Source organism: Bos taurus, chromosome 15 (genome assembly GCF_002263795.3).
Source record: "Bos taurus isolate L1 Dominette 01449 registration number 42190680 breed Hereford chromosome 15, ARS-UCD2.0, whole genome shotgun sequence".
NCBI classification, from domain to species: domain Eukaryota; kingdom Metazoa; phylum Chordata; class Mammalia; order Artiodactyla; family Bovidae; genus Bos; species Bos taurus.
In genome coordinates, this window is record NC_037342.1 from 48690770 (window position 1) to 48705603 (window position 14834).

The 14834-nt window shown below is 36.4% G+C and overlaps 1 protein-coding gene and 1 pseudogene across 1 annotated transcript; both read right to left on the reverse strand.

Moving 5' to 3' along the window:
• OR51F5 (olfactory receptor family 51 subfamily F member 5) lies at positions 1-945 on the reverse strand. The gene has a single exon (NM_001390370.1). It carries the CDS (start codon positions 943-945, stop codon positions 1-3), a length of 945 nt encoding a protein of 314 aa, NP_001377299.1.
• OR51F17P (olfactory receptor family 51 subfamily F member 17, pseudogene) lies at positions 7628-8550 on the reverse strand (annotated as a pseudogene).

Here is a 14834-nt window from a genome sequence, read left to right on the forward strand (position 1 = left end):
CTAAATTAGCTTGGAAAGGAATATTTTGACCATGGCCTTGCGAATTTGCTTTGTCTTCACACTGTAGATTATGGGATTCATTACAGGAGGGATGAGCAGATACATGTTGGCAATGAGAGTATGCACAAGGGGAGGGGCGTGCTTCCCAAATCTATGCACCAGTGACAAGCTGATCGTGGGGATGTAGAAGATGGCAACGGCACTTGTGTGGGATACACATGTTCCAAAGGCCTTTTTCCGCTCTTCTGGGGAGGCAATGTTGAGCACGGAGCGGATGATCAGGACATAGGAGAGGAGGATCAAGACAGAGTCCAAGGCAGCGGTAGAGATGACGATGGCCAGACCAAATGCACTGTTGATCCTGGTGTCTGTGCATGAAAGCTTCATCACATCAGGGTGGAAGCAATATGAATGGTGCAGAACATGACTTCCACAGAAGGACAGACGCTTAAGGAGCAGGAGTAAAGGCACTACAACTGTTGTCACCCGAACAACAATGGCAAAGCCCACTTTGATGATCGTTGAATTGGTTAAGATTGTGGCATATCTCAGTGGATTACAGATGGCAATGTATCGATCAAAGGCCATTGCAAGGAGTACCGAGGACTCCATTAAGGTAAAACCATGGATGAAGAACATTTGGCCAATACAGGCATCAAAGCTGATTTCTCGAGTGTTGAACCAGAAAATACCCACCATGGTGACCAATGTGGAAAGGCATAATCCTAGGTCTGAGAAGGATAGCATGGAGAGGAAATAGTACATGGGCTCATGAAGGCTTGACTCAGTGATGATTATGAACAAGATCATGCCATTCCCTGAGATAGCAATGACATAGAGACAACAGAATGGGATGAAAATCCAGGCATGGTAGGTTTCAAAACCAGGGATGCCAGTAAGAAAGAAGACTGTAGGGTGGAAAGTGCTCTGATTGAACGATGGCATGATGAGTGCAGGAGGCAGAGTTCCCTGAGGAAAAGGAGCATGTCCTGCAAAAACAGGGAAGAGAAATGTTTTATTTTCTTCTACAAATCTTACAATTTTGAATCACTAATGAACCTTGTCTTGTTTTTAAATGCAAGTGCCTTACTATTTATTCTTTTATTAGATTCAGAGTTGTATTGATGACTTAGTGGAAGAGAGAGAGGACTAAATCCAGAGCACATGGGTTTTAGCAAGATTCTCATTTGTTACCTCTAGGCTTCAGTATATTAAATATATCCATGCTTGTGTGCATGCTGTTGCTTCAGCTGTACCCGACTCTTGTGACCTTATGGACTGTAGCCTACCAGGCTCCTCTGTTCATGGGATTCTCCAGGAAAGAATACTGGAGTGGGTTGCCATTTCCTTCAGCATGGGATTGGACCCAGGGATTGAAATGCATCTCCTGCATTGACAGACAGTATCTTTACCAATAGTGTCATCTGGGAAGCCCTAAATATATTCATTCAGTTCAGTTCAGTTCAGTCACTCAGTCATGTCCGACTCTTTGCGACCCCATGAGCCACAGCACCCCAGGCCCTCCCTTTCCATCACCAACTCCCAGAGTCCACCCAAACCCATGTCCATTGAGTCGGTGATGCTATCCAATCACCTCATCCTCTGTCGTCCCCTTCTCCTCCTGCCCTCAATCTTTCTCAGCATCAGGGTCTTTTCCAATGAATCAGCTCTTCGCATCAGGTACACACATATAAAAGAGGATGTTAGACTAGATAAGTTAGATTAGATAATGGTAATATATTTCCCATGTCTATGATTCTATGTTCATGGGAAGATAGGGCATTTGCACACATATATAGGATAACACAAAGCCAATCCATCCTGTTTCTTTACTTCTCACTTTTCAAGGAAAATATTCCTTAAGAGGACCATTAAGAGTTTGCATACCCAATAAAAGCAGTATAGTTAAGATATTTTAAAATATTTTACAAAAAACTACTTGTTTAAATATATAAGGGTTTGGACAGCAAGATCAAATCAGTCAATCCTTAAGGAAATCAATCCTGAATATTCATTGGAAGGACTGATGCTGAAGTTGAAGCTCAAATACTTTGGTTACCAGATGTGAAGAGCGGACTCATTGGAAAAGACTCTTATGCTGGGAAAGATTGAGGGCAGGAGGAGAAGGAGATAGCAGAGGATGAGATGCTTAGACAGCATCACCAACTGAATGGACATGAGTTTGAGCAAACTCTGGGCAATGGTGAAGGACAGAGAAGCCTGGCATGCTGCAGTCCATGGGGCTGCAAAGAGACATGACTGAGAAACTGAACAACAACACTGATAAAAATTAAATATTAAGAAAGACGTAATTCAATCAGTACATATGGACTATAGTGTATATAGTTCGGAAAGCATTTGTTCAAGTAGTAGTTATGAATCTGATATTGTTTAAGAGAAATTCTCCTTAAAGAAATAGGGCTTAAGTTAACTTTAGTGAGAACAAAGGAAGTCATTGCAAACTAAGAGATAATAATTGGAGCAGAATCATCTAGTAAGAATATTCCTTTAAAACAAAAGGACATTGAAAATGAATTGAGGGGTTTTGAGGTGCATGTATGGTCCATCAGAAAGTCTTATTAAATTTGGATGCATTTCCGTTTGGATGGTGTTTGATGACTCTGAACCACCTTCTCTGTTTGAGGTTATGAGCATATACTCAACCCAGATCAAGAAATCTCTAGGATCAAATAAGTTCCTTTATATTGGTTTTTCCCTAAGTTTTCTGACACCCTATTTTTATCTGTAGAAAGAATGCCTGGATTTTAAAGTATGTATATATTCCTTCTCTCATTCATGTATGCACCCTTTCAAGAAATATGTAAATGACTGACAAAATGCCAAAGTGCAATGAACAGAATTAAAATTAGGCCTAGTGCATAAAGATAGTTTGTGTTACATGGGGAAAAAAAAAATCTCAGTTTAAGTTAGTTTGATGAGTTCCATGCCAGCTCCTTAAAGAACATTGGCATAGCTTCAAACTGAGTGGGAATAACTAGTTACAGGACTTGTACTAAAGAGAGCATTTGAGAAAAAAAAGAGAAATATGTTCAATAAAGGCATCCCTTTGAGGACTTACTTTTTAAAAATGGGTGGAAATTTTGAATTAATAGGCAATGCATAAAAAAGTAAAATCCATTGACCTCATTTGAAAGAGAAGGCACACTTTTTCACATTTGACTTTAGAACATGTACTTAATCTCTACATTCCCAATGTCAACTTAAAAAATATTCACAACTGAAAAGTTGAGAGTTTTGTTTTACTCAGTGGATATTGTTAGGACATCAAGCCAGAGAGGTGGCATCTGAAGTAACCCTGAGAGATAACAGTACCTAATGCACATTTCCAGAATTGTTTTTCTTTTCTTTTTACAGATGCTAAACCCCCACCATATGGAAGAACTTAACTACTTAATTATGATGAACACATTGACCCCAGATATATTGGAGCTGGAGGATTGATGTTAACAATTCTGACACCAAACTCTTTCCTCACTACCAACCAACTAGAGTAGTGTGCACCAGCTGATCACAGAACCCGGGACACCCCTCCCTCACCTTGCCTTAAAGGTGCTTTCCTGAAATCCATCAGATATGGGAGTTTGCTTGTTTGAACACAAGCTGTCCAGAACCCCTTGCTTAGCGCCCTGAACTAAATGCTGCACTTTCTTCACCACACCCAGTGAGTGGGCTGTACTGCTCAAAGACAAGGGGACCTAAGTTTGGTTCCATAGCAGAAGCAGGCTCTCAAGCTATAGCTCCTTTAATTATAGTACATAAATTAAGTGACCTCATGGATTGTCCAAGTGTCAAAGCTAGTCTTCTTAACAATAGTGATAATGTTTCGTTGTCTCCTATGGGCCAAACAAGTTATATCATTTTACCTCTTTGAATCCTTCTTTCCACTATTCTCTAAGCTTATGATGTCTTTTTTTTCCACTGGTATAATGAAAGGGAAACATAGTAGGGCTATTCTAATTTGGGGAACTCTGTTAGTAAAAAATGTGGGCAGGAATGGCTTTCCCTTTCTTAATTCTGTGGTTCTTAAACTACCCTTAGTTGTTCTTGCACTAAAACTAATGAGCAAATGATAAATCACTCATCTTGGAAAAATACATTTATGTCTCTTTCTTCCCCATGGTGAATCTTTAAGAATTATTAAATTCTTAAAGAATCCTTATAACCTAAGCATCCTTGTAACCAGACCACCAAGACCCTGTAAATAGATTGCCCTATCACAAAGCTTCACATCCAGCACAGTCACAAATGCATAGTATATTATCAGCTCCTTTTTACAGATGAAAACATTGAGGCTAAGATTACAAAACCAAGGCTCAGCAAAATCATGTTACTTTCTCACATTTATCCACATGGAAAATCCAGGAGTTGAACTGTGTTCTCTCTGATTTCACTCTGTTCTCTTCACTTCTTATTTTAAAAAGAACTTAATGAAACATGTGGAATAATGAACACATGTTCATGACTTCAGTCACTATTTTAATAACTATGTTGAACAACACAGCAACTGTTTTTAAATTGATATATATGAATATAATATACTAATCTCTTGAATATGTACTACCAAATGCACCAATTTCTTTTGAACTTTGGCTTTATAAACTATCTGAAAATTACATAGTTCCTCATATATTTAGAAAAGACTTCAGTGCACTGAAACATTGACCTCATGCAAAGAAGACTTCTTGAATGTGGAAAGGGAGATCATTTGACCCTTTGAAAGCCATCCCAGGCAGCAGCAGTCTCTTAGAGAGAGAGAAAATCTCAAACTCAGAAACCTACTGGCAAAAATGTCTCTGCCCTAAGGCTTAGGAAACAGTTCCTGAGCAGTCCTGCCTCCTTAATCCATCTCCAAAGTTCTCTTTTGTTAGAACTCACAGGCATTTTTCAGGAATGAGAGAACTCTCAGATCCGAGAAAGAGTTTATCAGGAGTCCAGGAGCTTCCTGGGAAAGCCATTTACCTAGCAGAAAAACCATCCGTTCCTAAGAGAGAACTCCATCCAGCTGTGTCCTTCTAACACTTTTGCCCCAAACAACTGACTGTGGAGGGCAATTCATTTCAGTCTAACTTTTTTTCCTTCCTCCAAAGAGAATCCTAAATGGATTATGATTGTAGTTCTCATTCAAAACCAATATTACCCCTGTACAATTTACAAGACAGTAACTCAGCTAACAAGCTTTTGAAAACATGATCCACATCATATGTCATCAGGGAAATGAAAATAAGACAGTAATAAGATACCACTACACATCTGTTAGAAATGCCAAATTCCTTAACCCTCAAATCCTTGTGAGGATTTGAAGCCACAGGAACTCTCACTCTGATGGGAATGCAGGATGGTACAGCCCCTTTAGAAGACACCTTGGTGGTTTCTTACAAAACTAAACAAACATACTCATACCATGCAATCCAGCAGTTGTACGCCTTAGTATATACCCAGAAGGATTGAAAACCTATGTCTGTACAAAGATTTGTTACACTTGTTTTTTTCATTTCTATGCAAGGAGTGGTATGATAGTTCCTTGACTTTCTGTATCCTTGTAAAAGTTTGTTAAAAGTAAATTTGTGAGTAGAACATCCAAAACAAACCACCTGTTCTATGCCCAGGCTCATTCGTGATCCCCACACAACCCCGCACCCAGCTGCGAAATCTATCAGCCTCCAATATCAAGTGCATGGATTTTGTACATTTCTAAGAAAACTTTACATTTCTTCTTAAAATGTCATTAATTATTTCATAAAGCACTTTAAGTATCTATCACATACCCAGGTTTTGCGCTGGTAATGCAGGGGATAGAACTGAGTCCATGCAAACCACTTTTGATGTGTTTGATCAGTCACAGTACCTTCTTCATATGCTGCACAAATTTTTTATTTTTTTTTTTTTGCTTTTCAGTTGTATTCTTACATTTTCTGAAATAATAAAACATAGTGTGCCAAAAATGTTGCCTTTTTTCTTCCAGCTTCAATAATAAAATGTGTTCACAAAAGTTCTCAATTTTGAGAAGTGTTTTTTAATGCATGCTGGTATGATAGCTGTCACAGTACAATCTAACAGAATTGTGGATGAGGTCAAAGACAACTAAGCACTACTGGAACCATCTTACGGGAAAAACAAAGGAACCTTTTGTCAAACCCAATGCTTTGTGTCTCTGTAGGTTTGCCTACTTTAGACACTTCATATAAATTGAATCACACACTGGGTAGTCTTTTGGTACTGGCTTTTTTCAATTAGCATAATATTTTCAAGATTCATCTATCTTGTGGTAAGTGCAAGTGCTTCACTCTTCCTAGTGGTCAAAGAATGTTCCATTGTATAAATCTATTGTGTTATATATAAGCATTTTTCAGTTGAGGGACATTTGAGTGGCAGAAACATTTGTTAACACTGTTCCTCATTGAACTTTATGCATATATGAGTCAAAAAGCAATTGAAAAGAAATGTGAGCTTTTGTTTCTATATTCCCAATTCTATTTCATTAAATTATATGTCTATCCTATGCCAGTATTAGACCACCTTGATTACTGTAACCGTATAGCACATTGTGAAATTGTTTAGTGTGACTCTTCCAACTTTGCTGCCTTTTTATGGTTTTTGTTATTCTGGATGCCTTAAAATTTCATATGTATTTTGAGACCAGTTTGTCAATTTATGTAAAGAAGCAAACTTGAATTTTAGTAAGGATTTCATTACAACTTAAGAATCAATTTCGGAAATATAGCCATATTAAGTCTCTAAATTCATAACCATTGTATATCTTTTTATTTCCCACTTCTTTAATTTCTTTGAGCAGTGCCTTTGTCTACAATGTTTCAGTATATAAGTTTTGCACCTCCTTGGCTAAAATTATTTCCAAGTATTTTTATTCTTTTTGATTCTATTGCAAATGAAATTACTCCTTAATTTCAAATTTGAATTGTTCTTTGTTAGTGTATAGAAATACAATGGATTTTTAACATATTGATCTTGTTTTATTGAACTTTATTGATGTGATTTATTAGTTTTAATAAGTTTTAGAATAGATTTCTTAAAATATCAGATCATATGCAACAATGTGGATGGACTTCAAGGGTTATGTTAAATGAAATAAGTCAGAGAGAAAAGGACAAACACTGTATGATATCACTTAAATGTAGAATCTAAAAATACAAGTTAGTGAATATGATAAAAAAAAGAAACAGACTTACACATATAGAGAACAAACTAGTGTTCACCAGTGGGCAAAGGGAAGGGATGAGGGGCAATATAAGGTTAGGGGAGTAAAAGGTACAAGCTAGTATATATGAAATAAGGTACAAGAATATACTGTGCAACATGGGGAATATAGTCAATATTTTATAACAACGATAAATGGAGTATAAGCTTTAAAAATTGTAAATCACTGTATCACACACCTGTAACTTTTATAATATTGTAAACTATACTTCAATTAAAATAAATAAATAAATAAAATTTAAACACTAAAAAATGTAAATTTCCACCAAACTACATCCCCCCCACCCACCCAACCTTCTGCTTTTTTTGCTTTCGAGTTACAGATAGAAGAGATGATATTAACTAAACTAGGTTTTAGGAGTCATAGCTAAGGAGTAGCTTTTATTGCAGAGTTGTTAGAGTCAAACTCAAATCTCTTGGGAAAAAGGACTTTTTTAATTGTCCTAATGATCTGTTTGGTTTTCACACTGTAGATAATGGGATTCATCACTGGTGGAATAAGCAAATACACATTGGCCATAAGAGTGTGTGCATAACGAGGTACCTTTTCCCCAAATCTATGGACAAAGCACAAGCTAATGAGAGGGATGTAGAAGATGGCAATGGCCCCTATGAGGTAGATACATGTCTTAAAGGCCTTATGCTTCTCCTCTGGGGAAGTAATGCTCAGCTTGGCCTTAATAATCAAAACATAGGAGAGAAAAATAAAGATGGAGTTCACTCCTGCAGTAACTATGAGGACAGTAAGTCCTTAAACACTGTTGATCTTATTGTCAGAACATGGGAGCTGGATTATATCAGGATGGAAGCAATAAGAATGATGGAGCACATGGATTTTTCAGAAGGATAGATATTTAAGAAGTAGGGCCATAGGCATTAGGATCACTGTGCCTCTGACTAGGATGGCAAACCATGCTTTGATAATTCTGGAATCAATCAGAATGGCAGCATATCTCAGAGGGTTACAAATAGCAATGAAGTGATCAAAGGCCATTGCCAGGAGCACTGAAGGCTCCATGACAGTAAAAGTTTGAAAGAAGAATGTCTGGGCAACGCAGGCATTGAAACTGATCTGTCTTGCGTTGAATCAGAATATGCCCAGCATGGTTACTTGTGTTGAAATACACAGTCCCAGGTCGGTGGGAGACTTGACTCAGGGATGATGACAAATAGAATTACACCATTCCCAGATAAGGCAGTTATGTAGAGACAGGAGAAAGGGATGGAAAACCAGGCATGGGCAGCTTCTAGTCCTGGAACTCCCGTCAGTAAAATGATCAGAGGAGAGGAAGCAATGTTAGGAAAAGGTGACATTTATACTATGGATGAATAATAGTGTTGAAATAAAATGTCTTATAATGATAAAAGAAAACACCATACAGTAAATTAATTATGATTTTTATTAACTACAGTTAGATAAATCAAATTGGAGATTTTCCTTAGGACCTTATCTCCACTTTTATGCTCCCTAGTCTTTAGGCTTTCTTTGCTGTGCTGAACTTCTCTTGTCTCCTGATTTGTAATAGAGAAGAGGGCATTTTTAATAATATCTCAAGGTACTTTTTGTCATCTTCCACTTTGACCCTAAGCGTTTTTTCCCCCTTTCTTTATACTCCCCACATAAAGGAGAATTGGATCAAGATAATCTGAAAATACCAAGAAGTTAATGGAGACCTCAAAGTAATAATAGGTTATAAAAGAAAGATGTATTACTTAATAAAAATACATCATATGCTAGAATATTTGTATTAATTCTAGTGCATTATTGTGGAACTTTATCATACATTTAAAAATATATAGTCTTTCTAGGAAGCAATTTTTTAAGGAAATAATTTTATACATGTTGAAATGTCCTAATTTATTATTTTTTGATCAGTGGATCTTACCCCTGACTTGATTGGGTCATTTCTAATCTAGAGTTACATTTCTGGTCTTGATTTTTTTCCTTTTATGTCTGTTATCATTGTAGTTGTGTTGAAACGTACCTAGTAAAGATAACTCTGTAATATTGCCTTTAGCAATTACTTCTTTCAGAGACAACTGTATTAAATATCAGGGTTAAGAGTAAGGTGTGCAGATACCTGGTATTAGATACTCCCTCTTCAGCCTAGTCTTGTTGCAATTATCGCCACCCTTTACTTGCCTACAGTCTCAGAACAATACCCTTACAGAGCCTGGCTTCCTCAAAGTAAATAACATATTTGAACTTCCAGTTCCACCAGTAGATTTTTTTGTTAGGTAAGTTATGTCCTGAATGTTTTTTTTTTTCCTTTCTCATATTGACTTAACTCTGATCTAGTCCCCTTATGTACTGCAAACTCTTGCTAAGATCCTCACTAAGCCCATCTGGTGGTGCTGTATATATTCTTAATTTTCTTCTCTTTGCCTCTTGAAGATTGGATGACTTCCTCATAGTCCCAGTCATTGACTGGAATTCCATTGATCACTCATGAATATTGGAAACATGATTCTCAAACCATTTAATTTGGAGAATATACTCCTATAGCTGTGTTATGCCTACACAATTTTACTTCCTTAGTGATTGAAATATTTTTGGCTCCAAATCTTAGTTTGAGGTGCCTCTTGTGACTATTTTTATTTTTAATCCCCAGCTATTATTGCTATCCAGTCTCAAATTTTATTCCTGTTCTTATAGGCTACTGAGACCCTAACATATCTTACATCTGAGGCTGCTCAGTTTTTGTTCAGAATAGCCACGTCTTTGGTCTTGTCATTTGGTGTTAATATATTAAGGTGATTGAATTAGTCATCTCTGTGATTCTTTTCTTATTCTATGCAGTTGCAATTTAAAAAGACTTCACTGGTACATGGTTATGGACACTACTTAGTATCTTAAATATATGAGAGATTCTAAAGGGCTCCACATACAGAAAGATTCAAGTGCATGTTTTATTGATTATGGAATGGCTACTGTCATGATATAAAATGATTAATGTTCTATTAATTTTATAATTATTTGATGGAAAGGTACATTAAGTAAAATTAAATCAATTTCTCACTCAGTTTTCTGGCATCATGAAAAATTAATATGCAAAAATTCTGAAATCAGAGGACATAATAATCTTGATAACATTGGTAAACTGGAGATGTTAATAGTTAGAGTTGTTTTGAAAGGAAGTTAAGACCTATCATTCATAGAATTCCACAGTATATCAGGCCTGTTATTTAGCTCTTTAAGTGAAGAATCTTATTTAATTTGAAAATCATATTGTTTTTAAGACTCAGGCTTTTCATCCAGAAAAGTAAAAATTAGAGAAATAAATTTTGTAATATTTCATACAATGGAAAAGTTAGGCTTTGAATTCCATCTTGGTAGATTCAAAATTTGTTAAAGTCCACCATGGTACATACCAATGCTTCTCGATGGGGGTAAAATTGGTAGAATAACATTAAATAAATTAACTTTTATGTTACATATATATGCGGATTACTAAAATGTCAATTATTCATGTGATTTTTTTCTTTAGCAGCCATATGCTGTCATCTTTCTTTGTCTCTAAATAATTGTGTAAATGCATAGACATTAGCATTTCAAACACTTGGTGCTTTTATAGCTTTTTTGGTGTGTGTTCTGATTTCTATTGTTCTATGTAAAACTTAATTCCTTATCAACATTCAAGGGAGATGAAAAAGCATTATTTGCTCACATGCTAAATTATTAAGATGACTGGTAAGATTAACATTGTATAATGAGACCTGCTGGAATCATAGATTTGAGCTAAAATAATAAAAATTAGTCCTATTCATTTCCATAGTCACTGCTGGCATATTTAACCTAAGTTAAGTGACTTCAAATGCATCTCTTTGATATCAGTCTGGCTTGAATATCTTGATCTCTTGAAGAGTATTATAGTCTGTTATTCTGAATGGAACAATATTGTTACAAGGAAGATACTAATGAAACTGTCATGCTCTACTACTAATAAATTACTATTAGTTTTTGATAAATTATTTATATCTTTGAAGCTCAACACTAGGATTTGAGCATATGACCCCAGATATCCCATAGGCAATATTTTCCCTTAAAGAAATCAAATCTCACTTTTTCATGGCAAAATTATATATTGATGACTGAAATTCAGCTCTTTGGGCTCTTTGAACTCTCCGTGTTCAGTACCATGAATAATATATTTTAGATATCTTTTCTAAGGACTCCTAGTCAGTTTTCAAATTGACCACATAACCTGGATTACTTTTTGATTTTCAGAATTTTATTGTTTATAAATATTTTAGAATGGAGATTCAGTACATTGGAAAGAATATCTGTTCTTTATTTCTAAGCTGCACTGAAAACAATAAAATGTCATTTAAAACAATAAAATAGCGTTTTATTGTTCTCAGGTAATGGAATATAGCCGATTAACAATGTTGTGATAGTTTCAGGAGCACATCGTATGGTAAATTCTTAAATCAAAGGCAATTCTACAATATCTTTTGTTTGCATGGCTATTATAATTTCCTCTTAAAAGTACTTCCCCAATACATTTGAATCAGTTCTAATGAGGTGGATGAAACTGGAGCCAATTATACAGAGTGAAGTAAGCCAGAAAGAAAAACACCAATACAGTATACTAACGCATATATATGGAATTTAAAAAGATGGTAACAATAACCCTGTGTACGAGACAGCAAAAGAGACACTGATGTATAGAACAGTCTTTTGGACTCTGTGGGAGAGGGAGAGAGTGGGATGATTTGGGAGAATGGCATTGAAATACATATAATATCATATATGGAATGAGTCGCCAGTCCAGGTTTGATGCACGATACTGGATGCTTGGGGCTGGTGCACTGGGACTACCCAGAGGGATGGTATGGGGAGGGAGGAGGGAGGAGGGTTCAGGATGGGGAACACATGTATACCTGTGGCGGATTCATGTTGATATTTGGCAAAACCAATACAATATTGTAAAGTTTAAAAATAAAATAAAATTTTAAAAAAAGTACTTCCCCTGAAGAAGCCAAATCTCTTACAGCAAAATGAGTCCATATAAACTTTCCAACATTAATACACATCCATGTCTCTCTGATGCCCTTGTACTTACATCAAGTGAAGAGGGTGAGGAAGAGACAGGGCTATGTGATCTCCTTCAGTTCCCAGAGTAGAGGTTCTCTATAAAGAACCCATTCTGGGGAGACTCATTTACCCATCATAAAACCCTATTCCTAAGGGATCTCTCTGGCCAGTTGTATCTGCTTGTTTTGCTGCCTTTGTTCTTCAGAGTCACTCTGCGTGCCTAAATTGGCTTGCTTTCCCACAGTGTTTAGTGTATTACGATTGCTGAGGTTGTTTTCTTTTTGACTTACGATGGTTCATATTGAAATTATATGACAGGAAAATATAAATATTGAATAAACATGAAAAGTCTGCAAATACAGTTTCCATGCATGTTTGGAGAAGAAAAAATACCATCCTCCTATACTAGGATTTTAGATCCAATTATTCCACAGACAGGCCTTCCGCAGTGGCTCCGTGGTAAAGAATCAGCCTGGAATGCAGGATACTCAGGAGACTCGGGTTTGATCCCTAGGTCGGATGATCCCCTGGAGGAGGGCATGGCAACCTGCTCCAGTATTCTTGCCTGGAGAATCCCAAGGATGGAGGAGCCTGGTTGGCTACTGTCTATAGGGTTGCAGAGAGTCAGACATGACTTAAGCGACTTATCACATAGCACACATTTCACATAGAGGAAGATTTAAATTTTCCTTCACAGGTAGACATCAAAACAAATAAATTTAAATTGGAGATAATAAATATACCACAGATATTGTACAACACCTTGTTGTATCCTGTTATGTCTCAGTGGCTCTTCAAACTGGCTAACTTTTAGATATACCTGAGGAATCTTATTATAGATATAGATTCTTAAGCCAGAACTGATAAAATAATATATTCTGGAGGGGGGTTGAAGGAGGGTGAATTTTTGTAGATTAAAAAAAAATTTTTTTGAAGTCTTTATTGAATTTGTTGCAACATTGCTTCTGTTTTATGTTTTCAGTTTTCTGTCCATGAGGCAGGTGGCAGTTTAGCTCCCTAACAAGGGATCAAACACAGATCCCCTGCATTGGAAGGCAAAATCTTAACCACTAGAGCCAGATAAATCCTTAGATTTTGATTATTTTGGAGCGGATTTAGTTTCATATCAAAATTAAGTGAAGGACCTCCATGGTGGCTCGGTGGTAAAGAATCCTTCCACCAATGCAGGAGATGGAGGTTCCATCTGTGGTCCGGGAAGATCCCACAAGCTGCAGAGCAACTAAGCCCATGCACCACAACTACTGAGTCTGTGCTCTGGAGCCCAGGAACCACAACTACTGAAGCCCACTCAATGTAGAGACTGTGCCGCTCAACAAGAGAAGCCACCACAGTGGGAAGCCCAGGAACCACAAGGAGAGAGTAGCCTCTGCTTGCTCCAACTAGAGAAAAGCCCACACAGCAAGGAAGATCCAGCACAGCTGAAAAGAAGTTTCAACAATTAGTTTTAAAAATTAACTGGAAATTACTCAGTGCCATATACAACCCACTCCAACACATGCACAGCCTCCCCCACCCTCAACATCCCTCGCCAAAGTGATATATTTGTTGCAATCAATAAACCAACACTGACATACCATTATCATTCAATGTTCATAGTTTACATTAGGATTCATTCTTGGTGTGGTTCATGGTACATATTTTGACAAATGTATAATGACATGTATTCACCATCATAGTATCTAATTGCCCTAAAAGTTCTCTCTGCTCCATCTATTCATCCTTCCCTCTCCCTAAGTTCTTGTCTCAGTGGTTTTACCTTTTGCCAAAATGTCATATAGTTGGAATTATATAATATGTAGCCTTTTCAGATTGATTGCTTTCACTTTACAGTATCCATTTAAGGTTCATCAATGTCTTTTGTGGCTTGATAGCTCTTCTTAGCAACCACTGTGTGGATGAACCAGGGATCTGTATTTTTAATAAGATGCCCATCAATATGTATCTATCCTGTATTATGCCCATCAATATTTATCTATCCTGTATTATGCCCATCAATATGTATCTATCCTGTATTATAATCCTATGGAAAGGCCTTTGGGGAGTATATTACAGATAAGAGGGATTTTCTTTAAAATTTGAATGTCAGTTAAAATTGTATATAGTGGATACAACATTCCCATTGAATTATTAATTCAATTAATATGCCACATTATTACTTCTCATTTTATCTTGCTCCTATCATTTTTGTTTTGCTTGTTCCTATCAAATTCTGTATCATGGCTTGTGATTTCATACCATGGTTATAATAAAGTAGAATTGCTATTTAAAGATCTTTTTAAATTGAATTAGTCAATGTTTATGTCTTTTACTAAGTATCCCGGAAACCAGGAACATCTATAATAAGAATTTTAATGCAATTACATCTTTGCAAATTATATTCCTTACTAAGAAATAGCTCACTTAAAGTAAGAAGCTAATCTTGTTCACGTTTATAGTCTCAATAGACATCCTAAAGTCTGTTTTATTAGAGATACTAGATGCATGTTACTACTGGAAAATGAATAAGAATGTAATTTGGGATGGCCATGTCCTTAGTTTT

Bases quoted from the DNA above. Each gene is read 5' to 3' on its own strand.
- OR51F5 (NM_001390370.1), bottom strand. From the start codon at position 945: ATGCCATCGTTCAATCAGAGCACTTTCCACCCTACAGTCTTCTTTCTT.